Source organism: Carya illinoinensis, chromosome 13, assembly GCF_018687715.1.
Source record: "Carya illinoinensis cultivar Pawnee chromosome 13, C.illinoinensisPawnee_v1, whole genome shotgun sequence".
Classification (NCBI taxonomy): Eukaryota; Viridiplantae; Streptophyta; class Magnoliopsida; order Fagales; family Juglandaceae; genus Carya; species Carya illinoinensis.
The window spans coordinates 25930765-25947575 of NC_056764.1; the positions used below are offsets into that span (position 1 = coordinate 25930765).

Genomic DNA, 16811 nt, shown 5'->3' on the forward strand with positions numbered 1-16811 from the left:
CTCAGATGCCGGGCAAAAGTTACTGACAGACACCTGCCAAGTTGCAACCCTACGTACACCTGGTTAATATGCCACGTACACATCAAAACATTATAAAATAAAAAAGTGGTGCTAAGCTGTCCCAGCGTCTGGACGTGTCTTTAGCATAAATGTATTTTTTTTTTTTATTTTATATATATTTTTAATATATTTTAATATTTTAAAAAATAAAAAATATATTAATATATTAAAAATAATTTTCTTGATTATTAAATAAAAAATTAATTTAAAAAATGGTCATTTAGACTGGTACCCTTGGAGCGGCATGGTAAATTTATTCAAAATAAAAATATAACAAATTAGAAATTAAAGTTAAAAGAATTAATAAAATAAATAAAAAGAATAATACTAAATACAAATATAAAATCTCATATAAATTATATGTAAAAAAGATGGTCACATTAATAAAGAATAATTTTTTTTATATTTTTAAAATAAAATATATTTTTTTATAAAGATTTATATAGAATTTATCTATTTAAAATTTATATTATTATATAAATAATTTATATGAATTGTTTAGACTTAGAGGGAAAAAAAAAAGAAAATTTATCAATTAAATAATAGATTTTTTTTTTACTTTTCCATCTTAGCTAATTCTCGAGACATCGTAGATGTTGTAGACAAATTCTTGGTATCGAGATTCGAGATGGTCAAGCACATCAAGCTCAAGCTTTAAAGTGTTGCAATTAATATATGAAATGAATCATTTGGATCCCCAATATAAACCTTTTTGGGTCCAGCTTGCAAAAGCAAACGGACTTCTCTTACCATAAAATTCAATGGTCAGTGTTGCTTGTTGGCAACTTGGCAAGCCGGACCCGTTTGTTTGGTAATGGAGCGGATTGCACGTCTTGCTGTATTATTTATGTTAGGAAGAGGGTGCAATTGTTGGTGAGACCTTGTTTGATACATCCAACGAAGCATTCCAACAACCAACACTGGTTGTAAAATCAGCTAAGCTACTATCAAGAATATTCATACAAGGCATTACAATTATAAGTAGATCCACTGTTAAAAAATTAATTTTTTTTTTATATAAATTCTAAATTTACTTATTTTTTTAAAAAAGATTACGCAATATTTATATATTTTATAACTACAAATATTATTTCTCCTCTCGGTCACATCTTTATTATATATTGGTACAAGTTTTATTAATTAAATGAAATTTTCCAAATCTCGTGAATAGAGCTTTCATCATGAGAGCACATGCTTGAGATGTTTATATATACTTAACACAATTGATTGAAGTCTTCAATCGTGATTGATTTTTCTCTCTTTGTTCTAAAATTTGCCTATCCATCACCTTATCAATGTATTGTAATTAATTCATCAAAGCATCACGACACTTAATAACATTGTTACTTGATGAATATGTATCTTCACCCACATGTCCCAATGATTGACATCATTAACCTTTTTATAATTTCAAAATTTTTCTACAATAAATGTATTAAAGGCATCATGGTAGACTTTAATATTTTTAAATTTTAAAATAATAATAATATTAAAAAATAATATTCTTACGAAATTTTATTCAACTTTTATCTTATCTCAATTAACTATCCAATCCTTCCCTAAATTCTAAATATTCGAACGTTGTATTTCACATTCAAACATTATTACTGAAGAATTGTTCAGATTCAAACGTTCACCTATTTACATTCAAACATAACTCTATGCACGCAATAACCTACGTAGTTTGATGTTATCTTGTAACATTTGAATATAATTAAAAAGTATTTGAACCTAATGAAATATTTTTTGAATGCGGTTTGGTTCGTTCAAACGGTAACCAAAATTGAGTTCAAACATTAGATCTTACTACTAGACATTAATTCCAACATTAGTGGTCAACATGTGCACATTCATGTGAAATATTAGAACGTTGTAAGGGAGCAAAACTTGGACCAAACTAGCTTTGTACAACATTCCTATAAGAATTTGAATAATGTAACAATTTAACATGTTTCTCTAACTAATATGAAGGCCAAATAATTACACAACTTCAACGGAGGAACCTAGTTTTTATAAAAATCAATTCCAACCATTTACTTTTTTATTTCTTTGATCGAGACCGAGTCGACCGACTAATCCTTTCTCATTCAGAGTGATCGAAATTGCAAAATCATAAATAATGGTCGTGATTACCAATTTCTATTATATTTTATCTTGCTCTTATCTTACTATATAAATGCGAAACTTTTTATTACTCTTAAATCATTACTTTAAAAAAAATAAAAAATTGATGAGTAATACCACCTCATTATAGTCCCATAAGAATAAGACAAAAAATAATAGTTGTAAAGCACTATATAAAATAAAGAATCACATGGACAGTTCTGAAAAAAACCCTAGTGAGAGAAGCTCCTCATTCTCTCTAGAAACAAGGCAGTTCTCTTCCGTCCGAGGGAGGTGGGAGCCTAGGCTTCCCCTCCCTCCATCTCTTATTTGTTTTTCCGTATAGCTTAGTTCCATTTTTGTTATCTTTTCCTCTGTTTTCTACCGTTTAACTTAGTTTTCTGTTTTAAATCAAGCGTCGTTTGGGCAGTGGTTTCGGTGGTCGAAAGCTCCACCTCCCCGGTCAAGGAGCTCGAAGTCTTTCTCCAACATATCTCGCGGTTGGCGGAGTGGTGGTTGCACGGTGGAGGAGGAGGGCATCGTCTGCGTCTTTGGTCGTGGCTTGGTGTGGTCTGAAGTGTGTTTTTCTGAGTCTTTGACCACCTTTTTGTACTACGTAGCTGGGCGTGGTGGAAAATAGAGTATCCAGTGTGGACGGAGTCCGGGTGCTTATCGCCAGAGGTGTTTTGGTTTTCTTGCAGGCTTGGATGTAATCCTGTGGGGTTAAGGTACTCTGTTTCATCTATGGAAAACAGAGCGATTTTCGGGATTCAGGCTGAGGTGCATGGGAGGAAAAGGTGAGCCTCTGGGGTGGAGTCCGAACGTAACCCAGCATGGAGACTCTGTGGGTGGCGGCCGGAGCGGGGGAGACGCAGTTGTTTGAGGTTTTTTTGCTTTCGGTTTTGGTTTGCTTCTGGAATAAATTCTGTGCTGGTCTCCGGTTTTGTTTCTGATTCTGTTTTCACCTAGCCGAAGTGCTGTACGGGCTGGTGGGCTGGTTATGGTTATGGGGATGAAGCCGGCGACGGTGAGAAGCCCTTGTGACCTTGATCAGTATATCTTGATGGGCTGGCGATGGTGATGGGATGCAGAAAGTGGTTGTTTTGGCTAGTTTGTTGTGAGAAACTCTTGTGGAGGACATGCATGGTGCAGGCTACCCGGGCGTGGTGCAGGCTACCCGTGCGTGGTACAGACTGAGAGATGCGCAGAAAGTAGTGCAGGCAAAAGGGAGTGAGCATACGGCGCTGAGAGAGCATAGAGTGTTATTAGTTTGTTTTTTATTAATCTGTTATGGGTGTTTTAATTTGGTTTTAATAAAATTTTTTGAAATATGCAAGTACCTCTCCTCCTTGAGGATGAGGGTTGTGAGTCTTCTCCTCTTATTGAGGGTGAAGGTTGGGTAGTGCCTCTCCTCCTTTGGAGGGTGAGGATGTTTAGTGTTATTTTCTCGTAGACGAGTCGAGATGAACACTTCTGTTTTTAACAGAGTCTCGCATCTCAGTATGGCATCGTCATTGGAGAGCTTAGAAGTTTTAGACACAGTCCGGCGCAATGAAAATTATGTACGGGGGAACGTACAACTGATAGGTAGTTGACTTGTAATCGGGACTTGGTATCCGTCATTATTGGTTACAGCTGTAATTTTCTTCATTCAGTAATGAATTGAGGTCTATTTCATAAAAAAAAAAAAAAAAAAAAGAATAAGACAAAAATGTAATATGTAGAAGGGTAATGTTACACCCACATAGGATTGAGAATCCTCACCGAATGGCATTTTTATTTTTATTTTTTTTGCTTTTTTGTCAAACATTTTAAAGAAATACAAAAAAAAAAAAAATACAAATTCATAAAAAAATACTTATTTAACTATTAAATAAAAAAAATCCAATCGGTAGGTTTTATCAGCGGATTTTATAGGTAAGAATAGTGTTTTTCTATGTAGAATGTAGAATGTTTTATTTAAATTGATAGGCTAATCAATAATTATTTTTCATATGTTACAAATTTACTTATTATTAGCTGAATTTTATATTTATTTTATTCTTAATTTGTGTACGATGAAGAATACGTTTAATGGGTTTTAAATGGGAAAATATTCTTGAGGAAGAAAACAAAAATAGAAAAATATAAGGAGGGGTCCAACTCCAAGGCCTAAAATAAAATGATACCCCAAGTCAAGGCGTTATTTCATAATAAAGAAATAGATGGGGACTTCCTCAGTAATTTACAAAAACTTTTCCTCTGCCTGTAAAACCCTAAGTCCCACTCCCTCATATAAAGCGAAGCTTTCATCTCGATGAGAAAGCCGTCCTCCTCAGCCAATAGTCACTCTCGATCTCTCTAAGTCTCTCGTCTACTCGAAGCAACCATGGTATGCACATTGAATCCCATCTCTATATATTCAGCAAATTGAAGCTCAATGTTATTCTTTTTAATATCCTGCTTGATGTTTGAGAAAGAGTTGTAAAAATAGTCGGAAATTATTAATTTTATCTGCAAGGGTTATTGCAAAAGGTTGTAAGGTGAAACACAGTCGGATTCTCGTGTACGTTTGAATGCTGAATGAATTTTGCAAGTGAAACAATTTTATTGATTTTTTTTTTTTTTTTTTTTTTAAATATCTTCTTATTTTCGAAGCTCTCATAGCTTGCCGAGAAACCTACAAAAACACTAGGTAAAGCTGAAAGATTACGTATGGTTATGCTTTTAAATTTATTCGTTCAGTTTTCATAAGAGCAGGTGAAATCTATTAACTTCGGCTAATATTCTTGCAATACTTCGTACTGATGTTGTGGAATCTTTGAAATGAGAACTCTGAATGCTTTTCCAACTTTAAAATTCTGATATGTGCTCATGGAAGTAGTGGAACCATATCGTTTTCTTTTTAGTAAATAGTTGTTGATTTCGGAAAGTTAATGTTAACTTTAGTGAGACAAATACAAATGATGGCAATAGTGATTTAGGAGTCTATCAATAACCATATCTAAGTACAGTCACTTTTGGGCATGTGGTGTTTATGTTTCTGTTGGTGGGATATTTGCCTTAGTTTTGTCATGGCACTTACTATTTGGACTGAAGAGGATGGACCTCCCAATTGCGTGGATCTTTCTTAATAGTTTATAATGCAGCCATTTATTTATTTATTTTTTTTGCTTGGACTTAACCCATCATCTTTTGGCTTGACTATTAAGAGAAAATGTGCATTGGATTGTGCTACCTTTTTAAAGCTCACACAAGATGATTCCCTTCTATCTTGATCTAGATTTGGCTAGTGGTTTGAACAAACAAATATTATTCCTTATAAATGGTCGCATATTTTGTGTGAAACACTGCAAAACTTAGCATGGTAGTATAGTTGGACCGGGCACTTTATTCAGTAATTGAACTGTACTTTGTAAATTTTGTCTTATAGAAGCTTTTATTTTTCACAAGTATCCCAGATTTGGCTCCTTCCCAAAGTCACCATTTCAACTCAATAGGTTTTGCACTTTAATTTAGGCCTATCAAAGATGTGAACTTCTACTTAGATACTGGATTACCACCCAAGTGCATGCATGTATACACTTTTTTGCATGCCCCTTTCCTCATTCCTTTGTTCAAGACTTAAATTTATGAGGATATGAAATCTTGATATTTGAGAGATGACCGAAAATTTTCATTTTTTTTCTGTACATTTATTGGGGTTCCTTAGTCGAAGCGAAAGACAAGGGAGCCAAAGGAAGAAAATGTGACCCTTGGGCCTGCTACCCGAGAAGGAGAACAAGTTTTTGGCGTGGCTCACATTTATGCATCCTTTAATGATACCTTCTTGGTGAGTACAGTTATTTGTTTTTGTAAGTAGATATTTGTTAGTCTAACTATGATGTTTTTGAGTTAATTATAAATGATTTTTTTGCCTGATAAAAACAGCATGTGACCGATTTGTCTGGACGAGAAACACTAGTTCGCATCACTGGTATGACTAATCTTGCTTCTTATGGTTTAGTTGAACACTGAATGCCTATTTTTTTGCAGTATATTTAGACTTGAGCATTCACATGTGCATTGCTTGGTCTGTATTTGCGCATTTGGTTAGTGTGTGATTAATCTTTATTCAAAACCTTGGAAAAGTAAATGATTTTTATTTTTGTTTTTTGGTGCATCCATGTAAGTGTTTTGTATAATTAATTTACCTTGTGGTGCCTGTGAATTTGTCTCACTCATGGATCCTCCTGTAAGAGGTGAAATGAATCTGGATCCTGCCATGAGAGGTGAAATTGAATCTTTCTTTAAATTGTAGGTGGCATGAAGGTAAAGGCTGATAGGGATGAGTCCTCACCATATGCTGCCATGCTTGCAGCTCAAGATGTAGCACAAAGATGCAAGGTTTTCTCTTTTCCTATTCATTACTACAAACTATAATTATTTGATTTTCAATTAGCATTGATAAGTAGGTATTTCTGGATTTTGTTACAAAGTGATGCATCTCCAGTGTTTGCCAGCTTGATCAATTGTGATTCCATCCCATACAGGAACTTGGCATCACTGCTCTTCATATCAAGCTCCGTGCTACTGGAGGAAATAAAACCAAGACTCCAGGTCCTGGTGCTCAGTCTGCACTTCGGGCCCTTGCTCGTTCTGGAATGAAGATTGGTCGCATTGGTAAGGCTCACACATTTTTAAATGCCTAAAGTGTAAGCAGCAGATCTGGCATATTTAATCATAATTACCTGGTGGACACCTTGAAAGAGTTTGTCTTACATAAAGGCTTTGGACAAAATATCCAACATAGGATGAATATCTAGGATTTCCTTTTTTCTTATCATGGCTACTTTTTCCTAGTCTTGCATCATCGTCCCCCCCGCCTGGCCCCCTTCTCTTTCCCCCCTCTTAGCGGTTTGTTTAGCAGGGTGGGCATCTGCCTGCCTTGCTAAGAGCCATCCCTGCAGAGTTTTGATATTCCTTTTATCTGATAATTTTCTTTTTAAAAAATATTTACTTTTGGGAATCTGAATATGGCCTTGAATCTTCCATTGGGTTTTATACTTACAGAGGATGTGACACCAATTCCCAGTGACAGCACACGAAGGAAGGGTGGTAGAAGAGGGAGAAGACTGTAGATTGGCCTTTTTCGCCCGATTGTCCGATCATTCAACTTTGGTGCTGGTGATGTGGTTGCTTTGTGATGTCCTGGGTGGTTTACTAGACGAACATATTTTTATTATTTAACATTTTGCGGTTTGCTTTCGTTCTCAGAATTGACTTGTGTTCACAACTTGCGGTGCTTCCTGTGAGATTATTATTCTTAAATGACTAATCAATGGAAACCATTTTGTTACTCTAGTAGCAGACAACCAACGTTAAAAACCTCAACCTTTGAGATCCATGGCCTTGTGAGATGCTTCATTCAGCAGCCTAAAGTTGATTGAGTTGTGGTTTTCTAGGTTTTAGACAACTATTCAACGTTGATGTCACATTTATATGATTATTATCCATGACCTGACTTTGTTTGAGCACTAGTGTGTAAACCGGTTGTGAAAATTCACTTTGTTTGGGACAGTGTTATTCTTAATCAAGGATAAATTTAACTTGGAACATAGGTATTGTCCCTCTAATGTAGGCTATGTAGCATCAAATGAGAATAACACATGTCTTCTCAAATCATATGATGTCTCACAAGGAGCAATGGAAGATATTGGTCCAAATGATAAATAGCATTGCTCTTTTCGTTTGGCCTTACGTCTGTGTTTTTCCAACTCATCACTTCTCAGAACAACATTTGAGTTTTGTATTTTATTCTTTTGACTCTGCATATAAGACTGCATCTCATTTGCCTGAGCTCAATGTGGCCGTCCTACTTTTCCCCTTACATCCTCATCACTGAATCTCTTACAAATCAATCATAACTCCAGAGTGCAATTATCAGGTTACTTAAGATGCATATACATGAAAGCCAAGAACAGCAATGCAGTTGAGTTTTAATTTACTTCGGCAGCTGGTCGATCAAGCGGTGGTGCAAAAGAGAGTGCTTCCTTGTGATAGTGGTGCCTTTGAGCACATCCACACCGTTTAAATGGAAAATCATTTAATGCATAAACATCCATATCCAACACTGTATCAAAAGAGTCTTTTATGTTTTATGTATCTTTGTTGATGGAGAAGAGACAACAATCAATGCTTACGAATGTGATGATAAATGGTAAATACTCTACTTAACAAGAAGGATTATTATTTAACGCCCAAAAATAAACCCCAAAAAGGAGAGCAGCACGAAGGAATGAAAGCATAGAAAATTGCACTGAATACTAAAATCGCAACTAATGGAAAGGAATGCTATCTTCAGGGCTTGGGAGCACCAAGAGCAGCCTTAAGAGCTTGAATGGTGGCAACATCGGTCTTGAAGGATTTAGTCAACATATTATCGTCAATGCCAGTGGTGAACAAAGTGCTAGGAATTGAAACAGTTCCAGCATATGCGCTCCCAAAAGCTGAAATTGCTACAGCAAAACCTTCAGGTTCAGCATTGTACTGGAAGTGCACAAGTCCTTTGGGAAACACAAACAAATCACCCGCGTTCAATGTCTGAGTAAATAGCTTGTTGGTTGTATCAACAAATCCTACTTGAAGGTTACCCGCAAGTAGGAAAAGGAGCTCGGCAGAGCGGGGATGAGTGTGGGGTGGATTAATGGTGCCATTAGCAAATCCCAGTATTGCATAGGAAACACTTTGCCCGTTGAGAGCTGGGAATTCAGCCATGCTCGCTTTGAATACCTTAAAGGTTGTGGGAGGAGGGTCAGACTCGTAAAGGGAGCGCATGCCAGTAAATGTGAAGAAATTTCCATCAATAAAAGTGGCATTTTGGGGGAGTACAAAATCGGAGAGGATTTGGATCTCCAGCTGTCGCCATTCCGATGATGGCAAACGAACGAAGAATTTGATGGAAAAGATTGTAGAGGCCATGGAAGAGAACTTGATGCAAGGGATATCGTATTTTGATGATTTTGAATGTGGTGGAGTCAGGTGCATATGCTTAAAAGAAAGGCTCTCTTAAATAGGGTGTTGTGAGTCCCCTATGTAATATTAAGGAAAGGGGATAGGAGTTTTACTCCTACAGGCCTTCAGTATGACAAATTTGAGATGAAACTATGAAGTCATTGTTCTTGTGACTACCTGCAGTTTTACTGTCATTTGGCTCGCACAGGACACCAAGAAGTACAAAACTTTGCTTATCCTCGTAACTCATGCATGATATAGAATAGTTCAAAAGTATATGCTCAATTATTCCTTAGAGTTGGGTAATTCTTAGGGTGCTATCAGTAAGCTGGAGAGGAAGAGTGACCAAGGAAATAAAGGGGATTAAATTAATAGATTGATGTTGATTTCTTTTAAGGATTTTTTTGATTGGCTTTTAAGGAATATTTAAAATAAACTTAGGATCCATTTAATGTTAGCAAAAATATAATCAAAGAAAAAGGCACAAATTACTAATTTTTAATTCATGAATAATGCTAAATACAATTCTAGGATGTGCAAGTCTCGAGCACTTTTATGAAAAAAAGTGGATTTTACTGTTAAAAATATGATTATTTCATGTGACTTTTGAATTTATTCACTTTTTTTAAATAGAGTGCGTGGAGCTTGTACACCCGATAATTGCAAATATTATTTATCATTTGGGAAAAGAAACGTGGTTGTAGAATTAGGATTGACCATTACAATAGGTGTGAACCTGTGTGGCTCAAGATACTATGAAAGAAAAGAGTATATTGGAGAAAAAGGAAAATATTTCACTTATCTTTCATTACATGTTCTGTACATGTATATATAGTATAAAAGCAGAGAAGCTATACAAGGAAAGTGTTAAGCTTTACAAGGTAAGAAATAAACAGCATTAATCACTAATCAAAATGACTGTTACAAGATATATGCATGGCTTCAATTGAGGCTACAATCTGGTTGATCAAATCTGTTTGATCACGAACTGATATGAGATCAGTGACATAGATCTTCTTCTTCCTTAACAGCACTATCGGTGGAGTAGCTTAGGCTCCTCTCTCCCTTTGCCCTCCACCCTTGAACGACAATATGCGCCCATTCACTAAGCTCCCGGCCTACGTACCCTCTATATATCCTCAAGAAGATGTCAGGATATATACCTTCCTTTAAATTAATTTAGTAACTTTATTTTAGTTTGTTTAGGGCATCCCAGCCCTTCCTCTGGTACCTCTATTTAAGTTTAGTAAAAGTATTTTTTTTTTTTTTTTTTTTTTTTTTTTTTTTTTTTTTTTTTTTTTTTAAATTTGGAGAAGCCCATGATCTTTATGAACGTCCCATATTTTATGCAATATCATTGAGGAGGTCAACCCACAGCTTATTACATGATCAAGTACTGCTAAATTAGCTTATTGTGCCAAAAAGTAGAGGCTATTGTTATCAATCTTCATTGATCATATAGAAAAGTAATCAAATAAAGTCAATACTGAATAAAATAAATGCAAAATATGTATTTATAGCGGCAAAAGAATTAGAAAAAATCACAAAGACCAGAAAAAATGAAACAGATCAACAGAAATGAAAGCCAAAACCAACTCAAAATAATTAATGATATCTTCGATTGCATCACGAGAAGGCTAGGGATTGTTAATTAATAAAACTGCATGATTTTCTTATTTCTCCTTCTGTGCCAGCAAGGACTTGAATTGCTCCCATCTTGACCATGGCTTCCCCGAAATTATTGCCGAAGTCAGAAGCACGACCACTGGCCATCGTTGTCACTATGTCCCTGGTGCTTGGATCCAACGCTAGCTGTTGATCGATTTGGAGAACCGCCCTTTTCCCTAAGATTTGCTTGTAAAATGAGTTATCAACGATGAAGGAGCTCAAAAAGTTCTGATCGAGACTGACGATGTTTTTGCCTGTCGACTCCTGGGGACACCTCGACCTTAGGGATCTCACTAACTCCAGATCCATGGTTGGGTCAGGTCTGCCAGTATTTTGGAAATTGTAAAGTCGATCTTGGAAAAACAAACAATGTGCAACACCAACAGTATGGCCACCTGTATATACATATATATATGTCAATGAAACATGAAATATTATTAATGCGTAAGATTGAATAAAAAGATAAGCAATGCTCTATATATTATAGAGAAAATCATTTCCCTAAAACGATAGACCAGTAGAATTGCAAATATTTAGTACCCAGAAGATAAACCATATCAGTAACATTAAGTCCTTTTCTGGTAAATGCGGCAATAGATTCTGATACAGGTATTTGAGGACCAGGAAGATCAACATTTTCAGCAAGGGAGTTAAAGCCATCCCTTCTCCCTGTTTCTACTCGGTATCGCCCTCCTCCGCTCTGCAGATCAAGAACTTGTCATTATGATCATTTCCATTATTTTATCTCATGATCATCTTTTTAACTTCATTATATTTGTCAATTTGAGAATAAGATTGATTTTTTATAATATTAAAAATAGGCAATGACAATAGTAGAATTAATACAAGGGAAATGGCGTCCCTGGTAGCAATGGCAATGATATCAACACAAGAGACCAGTCCAGGGCAGAAGCTCTCCACGGCATCTTTCACCTCGTCAATAAATTCATGGCCCCTTACACTCAGATTTGGAGGCGCAAATCTCTCGCTGGAGCCCCCAATTAGAAGAAGCGATGCATCACATCCCTTGAATTTTCATATTGGTAAACATGGTACTACTGTCAGTCGTAGAACTACTATATCTACACTAATCTAAGGTGAAATTAAAGAGGTCACTTAAAGCACTAGCATTGTACTCATTAAATTCATCTTTAAAATTTAATGAAAAGTATAAATTTTTCATAAATCCAAAACTTTCATATCTATAATTCCACATTGAATTAGCCATTAGATTTATTAAAATAATAATATAATATTATTTTTTTAATAATAATTTTTTTAATTTTTTTTCTTCATATTTTGTAATTATGCTAACCATATAGATACTAATAGTTTAATTTAGTACTTAAATAATTGATTCCCAAATAATTTAGAATAAAATAAAATAAAATTATTACCTATTAAAATTAGAATAAAATATTAGTTTAAAGGTAGAATAGTAGACTTTCAAATTTGAAGGAAGGGCAATAATTACTATAACTCAAAACTTTTCAAATACCCATTTGATGAATCCAATGCAAGTTTATTTTAAATAAATTCATCAAAATTTAAAAATATATTAACTTTTGATAAAACCAACGCTAACCCTCCAACGCTGCAAAGCAATCGTGGAATTGCATGCGCATAAGGGAAATATTTTTTACAGTCGGGAGATGCAGTCGGCGTGCAGTCAGCTGTAAAAAAAAATTAATATGGGACCTACATAAAAAAAAATTATTTTTATAATTTTTTATAATTCATGTAGGTCCCCTTAAATATAAAAAATTTTTTTTATAATTTTGTTTTATTCATTCTGTACAGCTGACTCGACTGTATATAGCAAAGCTCTGCGCATAAACTTCGGCGCAATTGTAGGGCCCTTGAAAAACTTGGCCTTGACAAGACCAGCTACGATGCTCTCAACATCGAAGATCCCACATTTTCCCTTGTAAAATTCTACCTCAAGTGCTGCACTGCTGCCGGCGTAACATTGGCCTGCCAAGCTCAAAAAGATGAGGCCAAGGGCTAGTGCCAGTACTGCATTAGTAACTGTGCTAGTCATTTTTGTCTTCACTACTTAATTTGGAAATATTGGACCTGAAAACGAAGGACATGTTTTTTTCCTATTTATATGCACGAGGATCGACGTCTGATCTATTATGCTTTGCACGACGGCCTTTAACATCGTGTACATGAATATTCTATTTAAGCAGTAAACCGGATATATAAGCACTACTCATGGCACTACGCCAGCATATATAAATATATATATTATATATATTTCCATTTGCAAGCCAACGAAAAGAGACATCTCTTTCACACCACTTATGTGGTAAGCTTTGATTTGTTAAGAAGTTAGATTTTTAAATTTCTAAATCTTTTTAATCAAATGTAAATAGAATTTTTCATAGATATATTAATTGAAAATTTTTTAGTTACAAAAAATTATATAAAAATAATCTCAAAAATTAACGTGACATGTGATTCATCAAATTATAAAATTATTTTTATTATAAAATAAATCTAACAGATCACATAAAAATTATGTCTTTATTAAATATATTAGAGCTACCCACATGACATGTCATTTATTTAGTATTACTATCGCCAAAATGATGATCCCTAAAGTCAAAAGGAAAACATGACGGAGGAGGAAAACTTTGCATCATCCGATCGAGTTTGCATGTTTGAAAATTTTAAGGAATTATAGGAAGGGCCAAAAAAACAAAAAAAACCAAAACTTCAAAATTACAATAACAACTTGGCAACGATCGAGGATGCATGCATGGGGCCGGGGTTCTGATCATGCATGCGTTGGCTTTCGTGCTCACAAGTCAAGTTTTCGTGGACATCTAGCAAATAGGTGTGACATCGACTCGATCGTTAATTTGGTAGATTTTTTATTATTTGTTGTATACAAAATAAATGGCCTCGAAGGGATGCATATGGTTAAGGCAAATCATATTAATGTAATCATGGGGTTTAAAGTAAAATAAATTTAATTAGATTTGATGCATGCTTGGACTACTCAATAATTAAGATAATAATACTGTCTATCAATTTATTACTTTTAAAGATAAGATCAATTATTTGGTCGATCCCATGCATTTGATCAAAGACGTTGATTTCAAGTTTAGGATAGAACTAGAATTGAAATTGAACGAGACTTTGATTGTTCAATTGACCTAATAGGTTTATAAGACACAATTAAGCTATGTTTGGATTTGAAAAAGATTTCATTTCATCTTATCTCATCTTATTATTATAATTTTTTTAAATTTTTATACAAAATATAATAAATAATTTAACTTTTTAAAATTTTAAAATAATAATAATGTTAAGAAAATCTTTTATCTGTAATTTAAAATCATCTTATCTTATTTTTGAATCCAAATTAACCTTTAATGGAAGGCAAATCATGAGAAAAAAAAAGGTCCCCATATTTAGTTGTAATGCAAAATCGAAGAAATTCTAGAGAAAATGATAGATGTTTAATATAACAATTGTGCTATTTTGTGGGCAGTTTGAATTGGTCCCAGCCTCTCTCTTCTAAAAACTGAATCCCTCATCGATTAGAAGCATAACAATTTGGCAGTTTATGATACTGCAATGAGATTTGGTTGTTTGCCGGGCTTGGCAACGCGAGCCTTTAACCCATGGGGGGGCATCAATTTGTTGGGACGCTGGCATATTCCACCCGGCTTGGGCCTCCAGCGGCTTGTACTGGCCCGCCCGTTCCAAGTCAAGAGTGAGGCATGTGACTTGGGCGAAGGCCTTTGGGTCACAAGTTTCCTAGAGGACGGGGGCAACGCGTCAGGCTGGTTTCACAGAGCAACGATTACCCCCCGCTCCTTACGGTGGAAGGATGACGGGTCAGTGTCTCTCGGACCCGACAAAAACCCGGTGGATTTGTCCCAGCTGGACCTTCATTTTTTTTCTCTCTCCTTTTTTTTTTTTTTTTACAAATTTGTCTGTTTGGAGAATTGATTTCATTTTATCTAATCTCACTTAAAGTTTATAGTATCCATTTCTTGAACCATTTAAGTATATAAAAAAAATTGGTTGAATCGAATCGAATTGGTATATATATTTATAATTTTTTATATTATATGTTAAAATATTTTTAATGTGATATATAATATAAAATTAATCTTATAATTTTTAATATAACATATAAGTTCTAATCTTATAATATAAAATTAATATAACATAAAAGTTTAATGCCAAGCATAAACATTAATATTAAGTTATTAATATAAATATATATCAATGATATATACATTTTTGATATAATAAATTATAATATATATATTTTTTGTAAATACATTTTTACATATTTAATTATATATACTCATATAAAAATCTATAACTTATATAAACTATAGTTAAATTTAATACTATACTAGTATGTGTTAATTATTAGAATATAATTTCCTGATACTATAATATAAATATACTAGTAGATTAGTTTACGAAAATATTTTATCTCCCGTTGAAGCATCTTGATAGTGTGTTCTAATAAAAAATTTTAATTTTTTTATTTAATAATTAAGGAAGTATTTTTAAATAATATTTTAATTTTTTATTTTTATAAAAATATTAAAGGTGATTAAAAAATATACAAAAGAAAAAAAAAATATTGCACTCATCAAGATAATATCTCCGTAGCTATAATGCTACTTAATATATGTAAACATTATTATTTCAACCCAAAATTTCAAATTTCATATAATATCTATAGAGACAGATAAGAATCTAAAAGTGTTGGTGCCACGTTTTTTTAATAAGGTTTTGAATATCAGCACTATGTACATGACCCTCGTAACCATCGACACCCAGAAAAATTCGATTGTTCTGGAAAAGCTCTATGAAATAACCTTGACAACCTTTTTCACTTATTTGTAACACAAAATTTCGGTTTTGGCCCTGGAAAGTAGAAAGTACGCTCGGCCTCTTCAGACAGCGAGTACGCACGTTCTTTCCATCTGAGGGCATTATTGTCATTACATTTGACCATCAAAATCCCTCGAAGCGCACGACCAGAGTCACAAGTCTGTCTGTAAAGCGAAGAACAAGACGACGACGACGACGACGACGGTAACTTACTCCAAAGTCAATGGGCAAAAAGGTAAAATGGAGCTGGAGCTCGGCTATGGTCGGAGCGGCGTCTGCTGTAGCAGCGACGGCTCTTCTGTCGGCGAAGCCCAAGGATCCAACATTCCAATTGATATCGATTAACCTCACCTCCTTCAAGCTCAACCTCCCCGTCCTCGACGCCGAGCTCGTGCTCACCGTCCACGTCTCCAACCCCAACATCGTCCCCATCCACTACACCTCCACCACCATGTCCATCTTCTACGACGGCTCCTTACTCGGTTCCGCCCAGGTCCAAGCCGGCTCCCAGTCGGCCCAATCCTGCCAGCTGCTCCGCCTCCCTGCCCGCCTCGACGGACTTCAGCTGGCTCACCACCCCGCTCGCTTCGTCGCCGACTTGGCCAGACGCGAGATGGTGCTCGATGCGGCGGTGGATATCAGTGGTTCAGCGAAGGTGCTATGGTGGGACCACAAGTTCAAGGTCCGCGTGGAGAGCCACGTCACCGTTGATCCGGTTTTCCTCGAAGTGATTGATCAGGAGAACAAGTCTGAGCTGGAGGTTTTCCATGCTTGATCAAAGTGTAAGCTATTCTCTGGAAGATGTAATAGATTGTGGAAATCAACTTTCTTTTTTCTCTCTGTGAAAACCAAATCCGGTGACAATAAAAACAACATTGCGACCGACATTTTTGACCCTGCAAATTTGATATGAATATGTCACAAAAAAACAAGAAGATTAAGGTTTAACTTTCCCATTTGGGTACACTTGTACATGAATTTTCAGTTTTCATAAATGTAAATGTTCCCAACTCTCATAATGTGTAATGGAATGTGCCAAAGGAGATGGGTGCAACCAATCTTGTAAAACCTTGGGGCCTCCTAATCATCGGTGTTGAAAGGAGCAAAAGAATTTAAATTGTGGGTAAATTCAACAG

General features: G+C 35.1%; 3 protein-coding genes and 1 pseudogene across 3 annotated transcripts; 2 read left to right on the forward strand and 2 right to left on the reverse strand.

The window, feature by feature from the left end:
• The first annotated feature begins 4375 nt into the window (after positions 1–4375).
• Positions 4376–7480, forward strand: LOC122292978 (40S ribosomal protein S14-3). The gene is made up of 6 exons (XM_043101568.1): positions 4376–4534; positions 5855–5974; positions 6073–6118; positions 6443–6528; positions 6675–6804; positions 7195–7480. The coding sequence occupies exons 1-6, from the start codon at positions 4532–4534 to the stop codon at positions 7260–7262; spliced, it is 453 nt and encodes a 150-aa protein (XP_042957502.1). The 5' UTR covers positions 4376–4531; the 3' UTR covers positions 7263–7480.
• An 873-nt stretch (positions 7481–8353) lies between these two features.
• LOC122292977 lies at positions 8354–9274 on the reverse strand (annotated as a pseudogene).
• A 1387-nt stretch (positions 9275–10661) lies between these two features.
• On the reverse strand, positions 10662–12844 carry LOC122291081 (peroxidase 60). Its single transcript, XM_043098726.1, has 4 exons — positions 12602–12844; positions 11650–11829; positions 11344–11503; positions 10662–11198 (listed from the first exon to the last, which is right to left on the reverse strand). The coding sequence occupies exons 1-4, from the start codon at positions 12842–12844 to the stop codon at positions 10783–10785; spliced, it is 999 nt and encodes a 332-aa protein (XP_042954660.1). The 3' UTR covers positions 10662–10782.
• A 2813-nt stretch (positions 12845–15657) lies between these two features.
• LOC122291305 lies at positions 15658–16560 on the forward strand. Its single transcript, XM_043098980.1, has one exon. The coding sequence runs from the start codon at positions 15899–15901 to the stop codon at positions 16448–16450; it is 552 nt and encodes a 183-aa protein (XP_042954914.1). The 5' UTR covers positions 15658–15898; the 3' UTR covers positions 16451–16560.
• The last annotated feature ends 251 nt before the right edge of the window (positions 16561–16811 follow it).